Source organism: Triticum aestivum, chromosome 4B (genome assembly GCF_018294505.1).
Source record: "Triticum aestivum cultivar Chinese Spring chromosome 4B, IWGSC CS RefSeq v2.1, whole genome shotgun sequence".
Classification (NCBI taxonomy): domain Eukaryota; kingdom Viridiplantae; phylum Streptophyta; class Magnoliopsida; order Poales; family Poaceae; genus Triticum; species Triticum aestivum.
Genome location: NC_057804.1, coordinates 664,910,501 through 664,929,972, shown reverse-complemented (window position 1 = coordinate 664,929,972; position 19,472 = coordinate 664,910,501). Strand labels below are relative to the sequence as shown.

The 19,472-nt window shown below is 47.5% G+C and overlaps 4 protein-coding genes across 4 annotated transcripts; 3 read left to right on the top strand and 1 right to left on the bottom strand.

Annotated features, from left to right (window-relative positions):
• The first annotated feature begins 142 nt into the window (after positions 1-142).
• LOC123094017 (protein IN CHLOROPLAST ATPASE BIOGENESIS, chloroplastic) lies at positions 143-3,826 on the top strand. The gene is made up of 11 exons (XM_044516098.1): positions 143-444; positions 930-1,013; positions 1,392-1,466; positions 1,562-1,604; positions 1,707-1,764; positions 1,949-2,134; positions 2,206-2,268; positions 2,349-2,440; positions 3,022-3,103; positions 3,188-3,298; positions 3,385-3,826. Exons 1-11 carry the CDS (start codon positions 306-308, stop codon positions 3,523-3,525), a joined length of 1,074 nt encoding a protein of 357 aa, XP_044372033.1. The 5' UTR covers positions 143-305; the 3' UTR covers positions 3,526-3,826.
• Positions 3,827-4,226: 400 nt separating this feature from the next.
• Positions 4,227-8,270, top strand: LOC123094018 (uncharacterized). The gene is made up of 5 exons (XM_044516099.1): positions 4,227-6,805; positions 6,958-7,023; positions 7,412-7,466; positions 7,913-8,001; positions 8,261-8,270. The coding sequence occupies exon 1, from the start codon at positions 5,627-5,629 to the stop codon at positions 6,500-6,502; it is 876 nt and encodes a 291-aa protein (XP_044372034.1). The 5' UTR covers positions 4,227-5,626; the 3' UTR covers positions 6,503-6,805; positions 6,958-7,023; positions 7,412-7,466; positions 7,913-8,001; positions 8,261-8,270.
• Positions 8,271-12,403: 4,133 nt separating this feature from the next.
• On the top strand, positions 12,404-15,046 carry LOC123094016 (basic transcription factor 3). Its single transcript, XM_044516097.1, has 6 exons — positions 12,404-12,627; positions 13,087-13,154; positions 13,556-13,704; positions 13,801-13,857; positions 14,362-14,400; positions 14,576-15,046. Exons 2-6 carry the CDS (start codon positions 13,087-13,089, stop codon positions 14,797-14,799), a joined length of 537 nt encoding a protein of 178 aa, XP_044372032.1. The 5' UTR covers positions 12,404-12,627; the 3' UTR covers positions 14,800-15,046.
• A 1,950-nt stretch (positions 15,047-16,996) lies between these two features.
• LOC123089778 (heat stress transcription factor C-2a) lies at positions 16,997-18,663 on the bottom strand. Its single transcript, XM_044511362.1, has one exon. The coding sequence runs from the start codon at positions 18,333-18,335 to the stop codon at positions 17,514-17,516; it is 822 nt and encodes a 273-aa protein (XP_044367297.1). The 5' UTR covers positions 18,336-18,663; the 3' UTR covers positions 16,997-17,513.
• Positions 18,664-19,472: the final 809 nt, after the last annotated feature.

The following is a 19,472-nucleotide window of genomic DNA, read 5'->3' as shown; positions in this document are numbered from 1 at the left end:
CGCTCACGCGCGGATTGTTTTTTTTTTCTTTTTTGGTGGGTGGGTGGGTGGGTGAGGGAGGGAGGGAATCTGGAAATCCTGGGCCGGAATTCGGCAGCCATTGGATCGATATCTCGGCTCGGCTCTCTGCTGGGCCGTAGGTGGGAGCGGTCCCCGTCTTGTCGGATCGGGACAGCTTTGTTTGTTAGGCCCAACCCAAGCGAAGGCAGCGTGAGGCCAGCAGCGCCCCGCGTCGCCCAAGCCCTCCCGGTCCCAGTCCCAGCGCCGCTCGCTCCGCCGCCCGCGCACCCCCCGGCCACGGCGAGATGAGGCCCGCGGCGGCCGCGGCCGCGTCCGTGCTGCAGGCGCCGCGGCGCGCGCTCGGAGGGGTGTCGTTCGTCGCCGCGCGCTGCGCCTCCTCCTCCTCCTCCTCGGTCGCCGCCGCCGCCGCCGCCACTTCGTACGGTGAGGCCGCCGCATAGTGCTTCTTATGGATGTTAGTTAGTTCCCTGCATGATTGCGGCCATCCTATTCGATGAATCGAGTAGTCCGCGCTGCTTATAGAGAGATGGATTCTTAGGCTTATTTTGTCATTCAAATAAATCTAATGAAGACATACTTGTATATATGATTATTGGTTGATGAGCTTCTGCTATGGCATTAGATTCGGGGAGCCGGCTGGATCCGCAATGTCATTGTGGTTATAGACTCGTATCATTACTTCTAGGAAATAGGAATGGACCTCAGCTACCATTTTCCAGAGATGTGGTTACTCTCTAGTAGACTGTTTGAGCAGAATCCAGTGGAGCTGCAGCTTAACAGAGCACATTTCTGCCTATGCTGCTCTGCTGATTGCATCATCATCCATGCAATTACTCTGCTCTGCCCCTTTTCCGTTTGCTAGCCGAGGTTTCTGATAGTTCTTTCTTTGTTCCTGTTGAATTCTTCAGATCATGTGTCCTTTGTCAAGGAAATCGCCGTGACCGACCCCCCGGAGCATCTGAACTCTTTACTGAACGTGCTTCATGCACGAGGTACGACTTCGCATATCTCAGTAACATTTTTCATTTCCATGGATTCTTCGGTCGTGCCAACAGACCCTTTGTCATGCAAACTGAAATCATCTACTCCCTCCGAAAAGAAACATAAGAGTGTTTAGATCACTGCTCTTGTATTTCTTTACAGAGGGAGTATCTATTATTGGGCAATGCTTACTCAATGGGTTTCAGCAGTGTCAACAACTGTGATCCCATTGTCTTTCTTAATACAGTAGAAGTTTTAATTTTAGTTTTCCATAGGTGGTCTCTGGTCAGAAACTTAGAATAGCGCCACCTAGAGAAAGCATTGTGTTAAAATTGTAGCTCCTGGTCTCTCTTCACCTTGATGTCAAGAATACATTTGGCGCTTGGCAGGTGAGAAGATAGTTTCTCCTGGAGCTAAGAGAGGGCTCATTCCACTTGTTGTTCCCCTGTCGGAAAGCCCACAAGGTTTGGATTTGTCTAGACTGGATTATTCGCTTGGACAATGATTATGGACATTATGATGTAAGCTCAAAGGCCTGACAGTATTATTCAAAATGTAGGTAACTTGACATCCCTACTGAGATGGCCAACTGCTCCAAGTGGGTTAGTTGCCCCTCCATATACTGTTATAAATTTTTATTGTTTTCACCTCTGGAAGCTGGAACTGGTATTTAAATGGTGTGTCTACATCTGCTTGTCTTTCAGGATGGAAATGCCTGTAGTGGAAGTGCGTAGCCATGGGCTATGGCTTTTGGCTAAAAACGTAAGTCTGTATTGCTATGTGTTTGCAATGTTATACTCCCTCCGTCCCAAAATAAGTGTCTCAACTTTAGTACAACTTTGTACTAAAGTTAATACAAAGTTGAGACACTTATTTTGGGACGGAGGAAGTATTTTACTACATGTGTACATGCAATCCGTTTACAAATTTTACTCATATTTATCAGGTCAATCAATATATTCATAGAATACTTGTTGAGGCTGATGGCAGAGCTGAGAGTGGTGATGATTTATGGTCTGCTGTTCGAGACGATTTATGGTCTGCTGTAGGGGAAGCTGGTCCAAACATTTACAAAAGAGGGGATCTCAAAGAATCGCAGACGGCAGATCTTGATGTCTATTTGTTGAAGAAGGTTGAGAGATACACCTCAGTTTGTAACTACTGAGTTTGAGGAGAGTTATCTTTACTGATATCTTACTGTAGGTTGGACTCTTTCCAGACATTCTAGAAAGGAAAGCATCACGCCACCTGGAAAAAGGAGATAATGTAAAACTCTTTCCTTCTCCGGAGATACATTATTCATGTTTATCTGACGAGATTTAATGTACGTTGCGTTTGCCCTTCAGGTCTCCGCTCTTATTACTTCAGAATTCTATACTAGAGATCAATTTCCTGGATTTGGAAGACCCTTTGTGTTCAACTCAGAAGTTCAAAAAAGGTACTGATGTGTGAGCTGTATCGCATAATTATATGTTATTTCATCAGATGTTGTATCTACTAGGTAGTTTTTGACCGGAAATATCTACTAGGTGTGTGATTGATGTTCTATCAATTAGGCCCTCACTGTGTAGTTACACTTTTCATGAGCACGGTGTGCGCTGGTGAATGGTGATCCCTAGCAAAATATGAGTCAAGCAGTTATTATGGCATCTTGCTGTTCTGCTGCACCTTTGCTTGTGCTGGACCGAACCGACTAGAATTCGTTTGTGGTAAAAATATCTATTGATATAAGATTGCTAATAGTACTTTCAATTGAGTTCTGATTTGAGAGTTATCTGATTGTGGTGTAAATTTCGTAAAAGAATAGAGATCTAAGAAGTTCTCCAAGTGCTGTGGACTAGCAGGACAACACTAACGTTGTGAATAAATAACGAAGCAATGACGTGCTAATGTTTGGCAACTGCGCTGTCATACATGTTGTAAATCAGATAACATTTCATCTATATAAGTGCCTGAATAAAATCTGTGGTGTACATGTAAAGAATCAGGGTTCCTAATTTTGCTTGTTCTTTTCTTCAGAATTGGGCGTACATCTGAAGCCAAAGAATCAGCTCGAGTGGCTTTGAAGTCACCATGGTGGACACTAGGCTGTAGATACGAAGTATGGTTTCTCCTGTTACCTTCTGCTTTTCACTTTCTGCTTCTATGTCTCAGCTGAGCAACCTTTTACTTTCTGCTTCGACAGGAGGCAGCTGAACTAGCTGGGTGGGAGGATGAGCAGATCGAGTTCATAAGAGAGAAGGTATCCGAAGAGGGCAAACAAGACGATCTGAAGAAAGGAAAAGCTCCAGAGCAGGTCTGTAACAACAAACTGCCTACCATTCCATCATAGATGCCCAGTTGCTTCCCTGCACCCTGTCACATGAGCTTCTCGAACTGCAGGTGGTCCTTGACGAGGCGGCGTTTCTGATGGATCTGGCCACGGTTGACGGCAACTGGGACGAAGTCGTGGATCGGATCGCCGACTGCTACAGAGAGGCTGGGATCCATGACATTGCGAAGTTCATCGCTTATAGGGAATAGAACACCTGCAGTTCATGTTTCCTACGTGCACGATGCTGCTTCGAAATTTTTTGCGGCACTCGGCTTCGGAGTTCGGACTGAGAAGTGTAGTGTAGGCTTAGCTTTTATGAGCAAGAAGAAACCATTCCAGCGTGTGGATCGTAGGCGTATCTTTGTGGTCACGTCGCACGAGCGAAAATAATGCCCAGTTTATTCGATTTCTTTTTGCCGTCTGTGTATGTATATTCATGATTAAGAATATACTAAATAAACCTCAAATTGTTGCAACATTTGGTTATTTGATCAACCAAGTTTCAAAACATGTCGAATCTGGACAGGAGCCGATGCGTCTATCCACATCGGCGGTGATGTGGCATATCAATTCGACACTTGAGCCCCTGATTTTGAGATTGGCAAATACTGACTAGCTATGTAACTCAACTAACTTATGATTGTAGCTGACCACCCTGATGAAAATCAGTGCTTCAATTTGCTAGGAGATGGATCTGATTGATGCTGGACAAGAACCTATGGGGGGAGACCAACAAGATGAGCAGCCAGAAGGAGTTATCCCAGATGCCACCAGCTTTGAAAGAGAAGTGGAGCCCTGTCCAAGCTGCAGAGCACAAGATTTGACTGCAAGGGGAAGACCATGATGGAGCTAGCCCAGGAGAACAAGAAGGTGAAAATCTTGAGATCCTTAAGCCTGCAGGTACCAACCATAACCCCTCTTTACTGCATAATGATAGATTTCATTTTGTTGCTCACACTGCAGGAGTAGATATTTCTGATGTTCTAGCTGATCACCCTCTAGTTGATTTAACTCATGTAGATAAAAGTTTAAAACCTTTTGAGCATGGAGATATGGCTGATGATCTCCTGTCTCCCACTAATCGTGTAAATAACAAGTTAGTTACTGGTAATGACGAGTCTCAGTTTCATGATTAGGCTGATGATTTGCTTATTAGTGAGGACCTTTGGTACAAGGTCTGCAAAAAATGTTGTCATGAGTAGTATCTTCTGGAATATCAGAGGGATTTTTGCCCCTGGTAGAAAAGCTCTCGTTATAGACACTTTCAGGAGACAAAGAAATACATAATTTTCAATGCATACTTAGCTGTTGGTGGCCAAAACAGAGCGCAACTCCATAATTTTCAATGGAGCATGTTCTAGTTGCTTGTTTTTCTTTACTTTCAGTTTCAGTTTCCTTTTTAGGGCCTCTTTGAATTATTATTTTTGTGGGGTAGGGCCTCTTTGATTTGAAGGATTTTCGTAGGAATTTTGGAGGATTTGAACCCGAAGGATTATCCCCTATGGAAGCTCTTTAGATCATACTCCCTTTGTCCCAAAATAAGTGTCTCAATTTTGAAGGATTTGAACCCTAATGCATGGGTGACTTTTTTTAGGTTTTCTTTAAGAGTCTTTCAGTTTGGCTTGGGGCGGCAAGGCGGCGGTGTTGTTCCAGTGTAGGAATAATGCTTTCCCCACTCTTTCCCTGTTCCATTAATGTGCTTCTATCTGGCAGAGGGCGTGCGGATACGTGTCTCTGGCGGGTCTTCCGGGATCCAGCAAGTTTACGTTTCCAGTGGATCGGCATGTATTCGGCTGGCTTTCGTGGTCTTTGGAGTTTCTAAAGGCCCTTATCTGTGGTATCTTCTCCGGGGTGGCAATTTGCTTCGCAGATCATATGACCGCCGGCATCCCCTGGTATGCATCAAGGACTTCCCGGTCGCTGCTTGTACAAGCTCGTGAGTTTGAAAAAGCTTGCTCCGCTGAGGCGGAGGGGCATAGGTGGCATCGAGCTATGCTCACAACTTGCCCGTTGGTGGATGTAGGAGGAAGAGGACTTGGCTTCCCTTGTGGGCTGGCTAGCCGTTTCTGTTTCATTCACTCGGGAAGAAAAGAAAACCGCTTCCCCCACGACGCCCGCCCTCCCTCTCCCTCTCCCTCTCATCTCAACTTCTCAACTGCCTACGCTACCTACGTCGCGGCGCCGCCCGGGTCTCCCCTCCCGTCCCCGATCGAGATGAGATCAATCCCCAACCCCCATCCTCCCCGGAACCCTAGCTAGCTAGCTCTCCTCCCTCCCCTCCTCCGCGATCGCCAGCCCCGGCCGGGTAAGATGGACGCGCTCGGCCCCGACATCCACCAGCTCTGCCTGCACCTCCTCTCCGGCCACGACGACGCGAGCAAAGCCCAGCCGCCCTTCTTCCACCCGACTCCGACTCCTCCGCAGGCGCCGGGCTCTAGCTACGTCGCCGCCGCCCACCGCCCGGCGGACCTGCCCATGCAGATGCAGGGGGGCTGCGCGGGGAACGACTTCCTCATGTACGGGTTGGCGCGGGGCGCTGGGAACGGCGCGCTGGCGCCGGGGGAGGGCCCGCCGATGCTTGCCCGCGACGCGTTCCTGGAGAACGACCGGCTCGTGGACGGCTTGGAGTTGGAGGACCCGCTGGCGCTCATGGGGATGAGCGGCGACGAGCTGAGTGCCTTCTTGAGCGACGAGGCGGGCGCCGACGCGCTCTGCGTTCTGCCGCCCGAGTTCCTGGCGAGATCGCTGGCCGCGTGCCAAACGGGGACGGCCGACTCCCCGCCCGTGCCCCCCGCGGGCGGGCCGAGCCGGTCGTCCTCCGGTTCGCCCGGTCTCGGCTGCGCCCGGGCGAGGGCCGCTGACGACTCTCCCGCGGGCGGCGGCGGCGTGGAGGAGCCGCTCACGAGGATGATGAGCGGCGACGGGTTGAGCGCGCTCATGAGCGACGGGGCGGGCGTCAACTCGCTCTGCGTGCCGCTGGAGTGCCTGATTAGATCGCTGCCGGTGTACCAGCCGGCCATGGCCGACTTGCCGCCCGTGCCCACCGCGGCCGTGCCGAGCCAGTCGTCCTCCGGTTCGCCGGGTCTGGGCTGCGCCCACGCGAGAGCCACCGACTCTCCGGTAGGCGGCGCTTATCAGCCGATGCCGGACCACCCGCAGGCCGCATACCTCGACGCGCCGCAGTAGGAGCATGACAGCGAGGTGGCCCAGATGGTTCGCGTGGCGGCGCGGTGCGGCGACAAGCCGTCCACGGCGTGGTCCGCGGAGGAGGACCAGCTGCTGCACCGAGGCCTCTCCCGGTACGTGCTGCGCCTTGCTGTCGCCATTAGCAGAGCAGAGCAGAGCCTCTGTTTTGACTGAGTGACACCAAGACTTTACTGACTCTTCTGCCGAATCCGCCATGGATTCCCTCCCTTTACTGACTCTTCTGCCGCGGAGAAGACGGCGCTTGATGTCGCGTATCGGATCCGCTGGCTGTCAGACTTGGAGGTACGTATTTGGGCACTTGCTCCGACTAGAGAATGTTTCATCTGGTTAAATGTATACTCCTACATCACAAGAATGCCGATAGGCCTAATTTTGATCCGGTTAGATGAACTCTTGTGTGCCATGCCTTGATCAAGTTTTTGTCATTGTGGCAGAAGAAGGAAGCTGCTAGGCAAGCACAGCTGGGGCAAGAAAAATCTGCAGTAGCAAATTTTACCAAGGTAATTGCATTGCATTGCAGTACAGCATGTCCTTCTGAATGTCATCTTTACAGAACTCTAGCTTAGCACATTGGTCTGAAACATTTTAAGAACAAATATTTGTTCTTAAAATATTTGCGCTTCTATTATGTATGACCATTCATGAAGGTAGACTGACAAATATTTGTGACATGCAATCTTTGCTCACTAATGCTGAGAGACGCCGACATGTTAATGTCCCAACCTTCCTTATTTCCGCCTGACTGAATATATATTAGCATTATGGCAATGCTGGAAGGAATGAAAATTGATCTGATATGAGCCTGTCTTTACAAATCGAGTGTTGTATTTCGATGTTTAACTAACAGTAATTTCACCGTGCTCCGCAATCTCTGTTATTACTGGACAGACAAAGGGAACCAAGGTTGCTAACAAGAAAAACAACAAGCATCCCCTGTCCAAAGGTAGATTTGGCTTTCCATACCATGATCCATACGCTCTTTATTTTCTCATGTTATTCTGTCAAGAAATACTTTCCTTTCATTTACCACATATCACTTCTTTTGAGGGTTCAGTTTATCACGATTTTCTGCGCATAAGTATTTTTGCATATATTTTTATTTTGCATTATAAACCCCTTAAATTATCTTTAGTTGCCAAAAAAATGTATCAACTATGTGTAGCTATTTATTACTTCCTCCGTAAACTAATATAAGAGCGTTTAGAATACTAAAGTAGTGATCTAAACGCTCTTATATTAGTTTACAGAGGGAGTATTTTTTGTTTTGTGTCTGATGTACAGGCTTTAGTAATTTTGTTACTCTGTAAATGTTGCGTTGACCAGCGTTTCTCTAGTCCTGACGCCTTTGATCAAACTTGCATGCCTGATTAACCTTCTTTTATGCCATAGAGACTCTAGACTCCAGGAGTGCTCAAGACATTATTCGGGATAATAACAGGCTTATGGATAAAATAGAAGAAATCTTGAGAACAGGAGAGGTCTGCTTTTTTACATCCCTGTGTTTATACTACCATGATATTGTCTGAAACTAATTTGCTGGGTCTTTTTCCTGGGCATCTGCATTTGCAGTACTTGGGTGATTTCTTTCTTATTAATGTTTATCCTATTTCATGAGGTTATTGTCTGAAAGTTCCATCTAGCATACAGGTTGGCTTGAGGCTTGATGCTGCTGTGCTTAGCCACATGGCTTAATCCCCTTTAGTAATGACCTGGCTTCTTTTTCTTCTTCTATCACAGGTGAATAACTGTCTGGACTACTTTTACTATGTGAAGATGAACATGGATGCTATGCAGAACAAGTAAATCAACAAAAAATTGAATATGTGCACTCCAGTTAGCGAAAAACTCTGAAACTGAAAGCGCGACACAATTTTGCCTGTGCAGAGTAAAGGACATGGCTTCTGTCATGGAAGGACTCGCGGTAGGCGATGAAGAATGGGAGGACGTCTTGAAGGACCGCGGCGACGCACCGGTAACTGAACTCCGCACACCTTACCTGCCCTGCTCAATTCGCATCTATGTCTAGCTGTAATTTTTCATCCGATCTTACATACCCCTTGTTTCCTCTGCATGGATAAAACAATTCAGCAGGCTGGAGAGGATGCTGCCACCCCGGCGCCATGAGCGTCGCTTTGAAATGGGGTCTCTTCCCAAACGCTACTCGCCGTCCTTTTCTCGCCATCGATAGAAATTGTGTGCCAGTGTACATACATGCCCTGTACAGACATTAATTCCTCTTTGTGATGACTAGGTTGAGTTTACAGAGACATTAGCTAGGTGGTTAAGCATGGATAAGGCTCACCCATGCTTAAGTTTTTGCTTCCACACCGCTGAAACTCCCTTTGAACTATTATTTCTTTTCGACATCTGTATATCTTTTGGACATCTGGGATGCTGCTGCTACCGGGTTATGCTTGTAAATATTGAGTAATTCTCTTTGGACACTACATTTGGAATTGTTGATTGAGTATTAGCCAGGTCAGCTTCAAAATTTTGTTGCTGCCTTTAAAAAAATGTCTGCGATTTTAAAAAATGTTCATAATTTCAGCATTTGTTCATGCTTTCAAAAAAGCTGAAGTTTCAAAAGTTGTTCAAATTTTCAAAAACTGTTTGGACCTTCAATTTTTGTTCTCATTTTTTAGATGTGTTCCAATTTATCAAAGATTGTTCGTCTTTTGAAAAAAATTGCATTTTCAAACAATTGTTCACAGTTTTGGAAAACGTTCGCATTTCAAAAGAGATTCAGTTTTCTTTTAACGCATTTTCAAACAATTTCGTTTCTTTTCAGTTTCTATTTTTCTTTTCTGTTTCTTTTTCATTTTCATTTTTTGTTTTAAAAACCACAAAATTCAAATAATGGTCAACATATTCAAAAAATGTTCATTTTTTAAAAAATATGTTCGAAAATCCCAAATTTTGTTAATGATTTCAAAAATTGTTCGTGTTTTCCAAAAAAGATTGGAATTTTGAAATTTGTTCATGGTTTCAAAAATGATTGAAAATTCCAAAATTTTGTTCATGTTCTAAAACATTGTTATCTTTTTTCCAGAATGTTTAGAATTTCGAAACATGTTCTTGTTTTCAAAAAAATAAGAGTTTTAAATTTTGTTGCTGTTTTTGAAAAATTGTTCGCAATTTCAGAAAATGTTCAGAATTTCAAATTTGTTCATGTGTTAAAAAAATGGATTTTCAAAAATTGTTTGGAATTACAATGTTTGTTCTCAGTTTTCAAAATGTGTTCCAATTTTTCAGAGATTGTTCATGTGTTAAAAAAATCGCATTTTCAAACAATTGTTCACACTTTTGAAAAACGTTTACGTTTCAAAGAAGATTCAATTTAAAAAAAACGTGTTTCAAATTTCAGAAAACTTCCAAATAAGTTACTATTCATAGTTCTTGATAGTCAGCGCTACCCATTAGTCACCAAAACTTTTTGTGTCAAGTGGCAGGATCATGCGCTTGAGATCGGACGTCTCGTGTTCGCTACACACGTCCATGTTTCTGCTATAAATACGGTTCGCTGCTGGGGCGACCTTTTTTCTTGCACTAGTTGTTAGGGCGCTTTAAAAGAAAACTATGCGCACATTTTCATTTAGAAAAATACATGAGGTCCTCGCCTCCCTCTAAAAAATATCTCAGAAAAAAAAATCCTGACCTCCATCTTAAAAAAAAGAAAAAAAGAAAAAAATTACCACCGCGGACTACGAACGAGCGCCACTTAAAAAAAATATACAGAGTCCTCACCTCTATCTAAAAAGAAAAGAAGTATTTAGAAAAATTCCTCACCTTCATCTATTTTTAAAAGCTTTCTCACTACAGGCAACCAGTTTGCGCCACATGGCATAGCTGGTTGGCCGCTATTCTGGCGATCTTAATGGGTTTAATTAGATCGAGTCGGTGTACCTGTAATTTTTATGAGTATGAATAAAATTGCAGGTGTTCCTTAAAAAAATATTTCCGGCTGCGTTCATTGGGCGTCTATATGACGCAACATCATATAGGAGGCCCCGTTGGGGACTACTGCAGTGTAAAAAAGACGCGCAGAGTAGAGAGGGTACCTTTCGGACATGTTTGTTGCCTGCATACAGGCCAATCAGGCCCGTAAGGGAAGATTGTGGTCCGTTTGGTTGCCCGTGTTCATTGTTGGGCCTGCATAGTACGAAACTCAAAGCATCTCTAGGCCTGTCTCGCTAGCAACGCTGGAATTGGTAGTTTCTCCAAAGCCAGGCCCGCGCAATGCACGCGGGTCGCGGGCCCTGCACACGAGGAGCCACGCTCGAGAAGCCGCGTTGCTTGCCGAAAAGCCGACAGTTATTACCCTCACCACCCCCTCGCCACTCCCTCTCCCTTCCCTCCACTCTCACCGACGGCGACAGCGTTCAGTAGATCAAAGAACAGCAAGGCGACTTCCGACCCCTTCACCGGCATCCGCATCATCACCTCCAGCAGTTTGGCAATGGCGGTGAGCACTTTTTTCACCTCCTCGCGTACTCATTTGCATTCGTCCGCGTTTAGGTTCGATCCGGGGAATGGGGAATTGGGTAAATATGCATAGCAGTGATCATAACATCGTCATGAGTTTGTAGTATCGATGGAATTGAGGTTCTCAATCCGGATTGAGTACAAGGGTTATGGGGGTTGGGGGTAAATCTTACACGGTACTCTTAGATCTTAGCTTCTTCAATCCCAACATAGTGTGCGACATCTTCAATGGGCAAGACAACAAGTGAAGTTTTGTTGGTTGCTTTTTTTCCTTTTGATAACTCCGTTTTTCTTACTCCCTTAGTTATTGTTTATGCAATATACTTCTTTCATGTTGGTTTTCTTCAATTGGGTTGAGTGCGTCCTATGGTAAAATAGCTTTTGATGAAAGGTGCCTCAAAGATTCTGCGTCACCGGCAAGTGCATCAACCAGGACCATTTACGTATTTTTTGCCACTGAAGTCTTGTTATAATCTGTCCCCAGATGAGTTCTTACATAACATATGTTTTTATGACATGACCAAATAATAAACATGAATAAAGGTACACAAACTACATACTCATTTATTTGGCTCCACGAGGTATGTTTGTGACGGCTCCTACCTCGTTTCCCTCATATGCAAGGCACCCAAGCGCTAGGGTTTCTCGTGCCTCTTGCCAGCGTCTCCGGCAGTCAACCTCACCTCCTTGTGGTCTTAGGATCATAGAGGCATGGTGGATCCCGGCCTTAGCCGGCATGAGGGCTCTATTTTTAATACGTGTTATAATTTTGTTAGGATTTGTGTCCTGTTTAGAGAGGCAAGGCGGCGGCGACGGTTCTGTGAAGATGGAACAAGATTCTCCCCGCCTTGCCCCCATCCCGGTGGTGCTTCTAGCATCATCGGGGTGTTTTGTGAAGGTTTGTCTCCGACAGCTCTCACGGGATGCAGTCGACGTTTGTCTTCGGTGGATCCATGTGGATCCGGTCTTTGTTCGTCTGTGTTTGTGTGTGTACGAGTTGCATCCTTTCGATCTACGCTTCTCTTTATCGCCGGCGGTTTGCTGTTTTTATGTGCTGGTGCTATGGGGCATTAGCATGACGACTTCTCAACAGTCTACTACAACAAGGTTTGCCCCGCTCCGTAAAGGCTCACTCCAGCTATTGTAGTTGTTGCTAGGTGGTCTAGTGAGCTGGATGCACTTTTTACTTCTTGCGTTCTTTTGTGCTACCTTGACTTGATCAATCGATCGGAAGTTTTTTTGAAAAACTATAATTTAAGCACAACATTTTCCCAGTGAAATTACATCATACGTCAATCATATACCGAAATCATCCCAACAAAATGACCAATTTTTCTACAGTGACAACTATAAAGCTCCATCCTTTAGAAAGATCCATTTCACCCCTAAAGAAAAAGAGATCCATTTCCTCTGACAATTTGGTGCTAGAGGCAGGCCGCCGTGCGTGGTCGGATCGGACGGCCAGGATCGGCCCCTGGGCTGATAAAACCCTAACGCCGAGCACAGCGGAGGAAAGCAAAGTCCCCTTTCGCAGTGGTTGGCCTCCCGACCCCTATCTTCTCCCCCACTAACCCCCCCATTCCCCTCGCCGCCGCCGCCGCCGCCGGCGTCGCCTGCCCAAGGTATGCCCCCAGCGCCCATGCCCTCCCCTCCCCCGCTGCGCTATGCTCTGCCGCCGCAGCTTTTAGTTTGATTTGATCGCGTGACGGGCGGGCCGATGGTCAGAGAGGAATGGTGCGCTGCCGTCGATCTGTCCTGCCTGTGGATTCGCTGGCTGGCCGCCTTGGTTCCATCCATGGGTTAGGTTGGATTTGCCCGGCGGACTGGTAGGCGGGCGCCGGAGGAGTGAGCGCTCGTGAGATTCGATCTGGCTGCTCTGTCCTTCGGCTGGATTTGGGGGTGGTTAGGTTAGGATGAACCGCCCGCTGCTAGATTTGTGAAACTCGCTGCAGCGCCATGGCTCTGCTTCTTGGCCGAAGAGCATGCGTGGTCTGTGTAGTCAGTGACTCTGGACGCTGCCATGTCGTTGACTAAGAGTGCTGTTATTCTTATTAATGCAACAACTCGTATGTGTCGTGCAGATGAATGTCGACAAGCTGAAGAAGATGGCCGGTGCCGTGCGCACCGGGGGCAAGGGCAGCGTGCGCAGGTGCTTACTATGCTAGCTCTGTTACTCTTGTCCATGAGCAACGCCAAATTGGTTTTGCTATCAACACTAGTGTTTCCTGCTTTCAGCACGACATCTGTTCTATACATATATATCCAATCTGCCTGTGCAAATCGATCGTTTCAGACCTAAAATGTTTATACTCGGAATGAATGATTTGTTCCCTGTGAACCATTGCTGCTATCCTGAGTAGAAATGCCAAATTTGAAGCTTGCTGGCTGAGCATATTGATTATCATCCAACCATCACTGGTGTCACACTTCTAAATTGATGTGTCAGTGAATGCCGCCATTTAGTGGACGCATGTCAGCTTATAGAGTACAGAAATATGAAACATTTCTCCTATTGTTGTACTTGCATAAAAAGCTTTCTCCTAATGACAGGAAGAAGAAGGCCGTTCACAAGACCACGACCACCGATGACAAGAGGCTCCAAAGCACCTTGAAAAGAGTAGGAGTCAACACCATTCCTGGTATTGAAGAGGTCAACATTTTCAAGGATGATGTAGTCATCCAATTTCAGAACCCGAAAGGTGAAATTTCGACATGCTGAAGAACCATGACTTCTGCAGAACTAATGATCCACTCACACATTTCTTCTAACATTGGTATTTCTTGGATTCCTGCAGTGCAAGCATCTATTGCTGCAAACACATGGGTTGTCAGTGGAACACCACAGACGAAAAGTAAGCCCTGCTTTAGAATCTTCATGGCTTAATTGTTTCATTAAGTAGCCTTTTTTCTCTGGAGCAACATAAGTATCTCTTGAAGATATGTCAAACTGCTTTGGCAGTGATCTGATCTTTATGTGTACATATACCTTTAAGTTTCATGGGTACATAAATATTATAATGTAGAGGGCATATGATATCAACTTTAACTGCGTGTACATGGCTTTTGTACATCAAAGTTGGTAGTCTCATTATGTTTCGAAAGTAAAGTTACAGTTTACTAATGATGATATCATAAGGTTGAAGATGTACACCTTGCTACATACTATATACAGGCTTAGTTACTATATATTTTTCATTCTTGTTCCTCTTTAAGTTGGTTTACATATGCAATAAAAGTTGATGCAAACCGAACCATTAAATTCCAGCTGTACCATATATGTTCTTTGTGATTGTGAGCACTACATTCTTTGACTTTACGAGACTGCAATGTCATTTTTGGCCTTCTATTTTTTACAGAGCTGCAAGATTTACTGCCGACAATTATCAACCAACTGGGTATGTCCCCCTGTACATTCTCACATTAGTCTAGTCCAATAATTGCCTATGCTCTGGTGAAATGTCTTGCTCACTGTGTGAATAACACCATATACTTGAACTATAAGACAGTAAAACATCTGAACCAAGCAAGCGCCTTTGTACCATGTCTCAATACAAAATTCCTTGATTACAGGCCCTGATAACTTGGACAACCTGCGGAGGCTTGCCGAGCAGTTTCAGAAGCAGATGCCTGGCGGTGAGGCTGGCGGCGCCAGCATCGGTGCTGCCCAGGACGACGACGACGACGTTCCAGAGCTCGTCCCAGGAGAGACCTTTGAGGAGGCGGCAGAGGAGAAGAAGGAACCCGAGGCGAAGAAGGAAGCGGAGCCGGAGGAGAAGAAAGAGTCGTCGTCGTAATCTTGTCACGCCATTCATTGTTGTGAAGGGTTCCTTGTTGGTTGAGGGTTGATTGGCATCTTATTACTGTATATGCCGGAGACATGGTCCTGTGAGAACTCTGGCCCGTCTTTCATTTCTAGCGCCCCTCCGGTTGGTTTTGTCTCGGCCGTGGGTTCTGTCCGAACCACCGACGGCGGAACCGAGTTTGACGACAATTATCGTTTACCTTTCAAATGTGTTTGATATGCACAGTTCCAGTGTTTGATGGATAGGCGTCGTTCTCGGAAATGTTTGCCATCCAGGTCCGATCAGCGTCGGTTTATATTCAGGAAATTGCTATGTGCATGCCCAACTTTGCTGTTGTAGCGTGTGTTTCTTGTGGTTTTGTGGAGAAGTGCCGCTGAGAGGTTTATCATTTCCTTTTCTACCTAGAATCACAAGCGATAGCTGTACTGAGCTTGAGATGAAAAAAAAGATTTCAGTACTGTTGGATTAGTCCATAACATAATCAGTTTAGCTACATGCCAGTTGGATTAGGCCATAACATAATCAGTTTAGCTACATGTCAGTCAGCTGAATTTTGAATTCTGGTCAGTCGATTTTTTAATGAAGGACCGAGACTAGAGGGATGGCTGGGGTGGCGGAAGACCGGCGGTGGGGGGTGGTTCAGGGGAGGGCGGGGTGGTGAGGCGGTCATGGGAGCGCCGCCGGCTGCTGCTGGTGGTGAGCGAGAGAGAGATGATGAACAGGAGGTGGATCGGAGGTTGAAGACAAAGTTTTGTCGGTTGAATCAGTCGAGACAGGAGGAGAAAGGATCGATTTTCAGTTGACTGTCACCTAACCGTGCCATGGCTGTCATTTCTTTGTGAAACTTCATAGGCGAGTATGGCACTCTACCATGTGAGCAGCAATTCGGTACCTAGGCTCGTCTGCACCTGTGATGAAGAAAAAATTCAAAACAAATACTAGCAAAAATTAAAAAATTCCATTGTTTTTGCATGATAGATAATTTGGTGCGTGAGGTGCGCTTTAAATTTCAAATCATTTGGACATCTGAGTAGTTCTCGGCAAAAAAGACAAATCTGGGTTATGTAAAAAAGTTTATTGTTCATGTATTGTTCTGACCCAATTTGTATTTTTTGCTGAGAGGTACTCATATGTCCAAATGATCTGAAATTAGGAGCGCACCTCGCGCACGAAATTATCTATCATGCAAAAAAAGCATTTTTTTGAATTATTTTTGTGATTTTTTTCTTGACCGGATGCATATGAGCCTGGGCTCATAAATGAATATTTGACTCTACCATGTGCCACCTCTATCCCTAAATATAAGACAAACTTCATACGCCAGCAGGGCACTCTACCATGTGCTACCTCTGTCCCTAAATATAAAAGATGTTTTTGCAATTTAATTTGAACTATAAAAACGTCTTATATTTAGGGACGGAGGGAGTATGTTATAAAAAAGCAGGAACGAAACGCTGCGAGAGATGATGGCGTCATGCGGAAGCAGGGACGAGGAGGGGGAAGTGGAGCCGTCGTGCATGACCACCATGGCCAGTTCCGGGCGGGGGCTTGCCATTTTCTCTCCAATATCACCGCTCCTGAGCACCTAGAATTATCGACGTGTTGGCGATGCGTGCAACTGACAGTTGAAGTGGGTGTGGAGAAGGTCGTTCTCGGAACGGATAACCAGTGCAGGTTTTGCCCCGCATAAGGGATACTCCCTCTGTAAACAAATATAAGAGCGTTTAGATCACTACTTTTAGTGTTCTGAACGCTTTTATATTAGCTTACTGAGGGAGTAGTGATCTAAACGTTTTTATGTTTTTTTTTGCGGGGTCGTTCTTATGTTTCTTTACAAAAGACTTGATTGATGGGGTGGATGAGCGCAAGGTGGTTTGGTTCAGACGAGCAACGAATTAAGCTCCTCATACATTCTTGCTATGTGTAAATGATTTGCATTCTTGGCTGAACGTTTCTTCGATGTGTACTGTGTTGGTGTGCATTCGTGACGTTATCGCGTCGGAGCATGACGTGAATAATTTTCAGTTTTTTCCTTTCTGACGATCTTACTGGTTTTCTTGCGATCAACCAAAATTAAATTTTCTTAGATGATGAGGGATCAAACATCCCCGGTCCCATTTCATGTATTTCCTCTGTAAAGAAATATAAGATCTAAACAGAGAGGGGTAGTATATGTAAAGAAAGCATGTCTCATATGGATCGTTCAGCCACTACAAATATTCAGAAGAAGTAAAAACATGGGGAATTGTGTGGTTAAGATACTATTACAGCTCGAAAAACAGAGTGGGGAAAAGTTGATCTTCCAGGCAGCACTGCATCAGCTCCCTCCGGATCATGTGGACCGCATCTTCATCAAGCAAAAAATTAAAGTATTCAGCAGCAATGGGGAGGAGACCTGAGCTGAGCAGATCCATGACATGTGATGCTGCATATATATGCCTCCAGCAGTGTGCATTTCCTGGCCTCTCAAACATGTATAGGTCTCACAGCTTGAGATTCCATCTCCTGTACAGTACAGCCACAAGTCAGAGCCTACCCCTCTACCTACTAGCCTCCTTTCCTCTACATACATACATACATACATACATACATACATACATACATACATACATACATACAGACAGACAGAGCAGAGCAATTCCGGTGGAAGTTCGTTCGCCGGCGGAAGCACGCGCACCAGCCGCCCAAGCCCGAGCCGACGGCCATCAGTAGCCGGTGTCCATGTGGAAAGCGTACGGAGGCCCGCCGTCCGCCTGCACGCCGCCGAACCCGTCGCCTCCGGCGTAGTACATGTCCACGCTCGGCTCCTCCGGCACCAGGGCCTCCCCCAGGTTCATCAGGTTGCCGCTGTGGTGGTACAGTAGCCCCCCGTCCACCCCCGCGCCGTCCCCGTCGAGCAGCAGCCGCGGCCTCTTGACCTCCTCCGCGCCCTCGTCCGGGCCGCCCCCCGAGCCTGGGCCGCCCGCGAGGCGGCGCAGCACGTCCGGGTCGCCGACCACCTTGAGGAGGAAGGCGAGCATCTGCTTGGGCCGGCGCTCCGTCTCCTGCACCCGGCGCCACATTTCCGCCACGCGCTCCTCCGTGGCCCTCTGCTCCTTCCTCAGCCGCACCACCTCCATCGCCAGCGCCGCGCTGCTGCTCTCCTCCTCCTCCTCCTCCCTGCTATCCTTGCCGCGCTTGCTGCTCTGGCGCCGGACGATGCGGGGGAGGAGGTGGGTCTGGCCGCGGAGGAAGGAGGCGTGCGCGAACTCCCACCGGTCCGGGTCCACCTTGCGGAAGCCGTAGGTGTTGAGCTGCCGCACGAAGCTGGAGAAGTTTGCGTGCTTGAAGTGCGCCGGCAGCAGCGCGCGCGAGAAGGCGAAGGGGTCGGCGACCACGAAGCTGTTGCCGGCGGGCCCCCACGCGACGACGGCGTCGGTCGCCCGGTCGTCCACCATCCCGTACGTCTTGGCCACGAACGGCGCCGCGCCGGAGCCCCCCGTGCCCGAGGACGACGACGACGACGAGTCCATGCCGCCGCCGCTCATCGTCGCGACGGTGAGGAGAGAAGAGAAAGGGAAGGTGCTTTGCTTGCTGCTGGGTGGGGAACGGACGGGGAGTGGATGGACTGCGACTGGGAGATGTGGAGATGTGTCAACCGGAGGTGCTCTCTATGTAGGCCGGATGTCGACGGGGGAGAGGAGGACAGGTGGAGCGACGCGTGGTGGCGCACGCGGCGGCCGCTCGTGGGCGGCGAGATTTTGTAGCCGCTGAGTCGACAAAAGCGGCCAAGTTGAAGCGAAGTATCCGCGCTTTGCATTTCTGTGGTCAGCTGCGCTCCTGAGGAAACAAACTGGGCTAGCCACTAGGCCCGGGTGACAATATACAAAGGTTGATGGATGATGGGTTATGAACAAGAAAAAGATTGGGACCATTTTTATCATCCTATGCAGCGTCGCGTATGTCCGGAGGCGAGTCCCCTCCCCTCGCTCATCCGTCCGTCGCCCCAGGTGCCCTCTGTCCCTGCAGCGGTTGTCCACGGCGGACACCACACCCCAGAAATGTGTGTCCAAATGTCATAATCTTGCCATTTTTTTAATTTACTTTGATACTTCGAAGCAAACACGGGGTATTCTGACAACAAGTACTTCTACATCAATTTCATGGAGTCTTCCTCCTCAGATGAGGATGAAACGGCGATGATGTCCTATGTTTTAAGAGCAACTCCAAAGGGCCGACCCATTTCGTCCGGCTGCGTCCGTTTGGGTTAGCGCGGACAAAAGTGGCGGCCCAACGCGCCGACCCAAACCCAAATCACGTCCGCGTCGCGTCCACGCCGACGCATCTGCAGCGCGGACGCCGAACGGACGCTTCGCACGCCTTCTCGCTATCCACCGCGTCCTCACATGGCAGCCGTCCAACTACCCGCTGCCCACGCAGTCAGCTTAATTTATGACGACGGGCCCACGCTTCAGCGACGACGCTCGTCTTTTTTTAAGCCGACCGTGCGGCGGGGCCGTCCTCATCCAAACTCGCCGTCCACATCTACCCACCTTTGCTCCCTCGTCGCCGGCAAACCCTAGCCACCACAACCACAACGAGATGGGCCTCTTCTCCAGCGCCAACGGCAGCAAGGCCAAGGGCAAGTCACCCACCACCCCTTTCCCCTCCGAGTTCCTCCCACC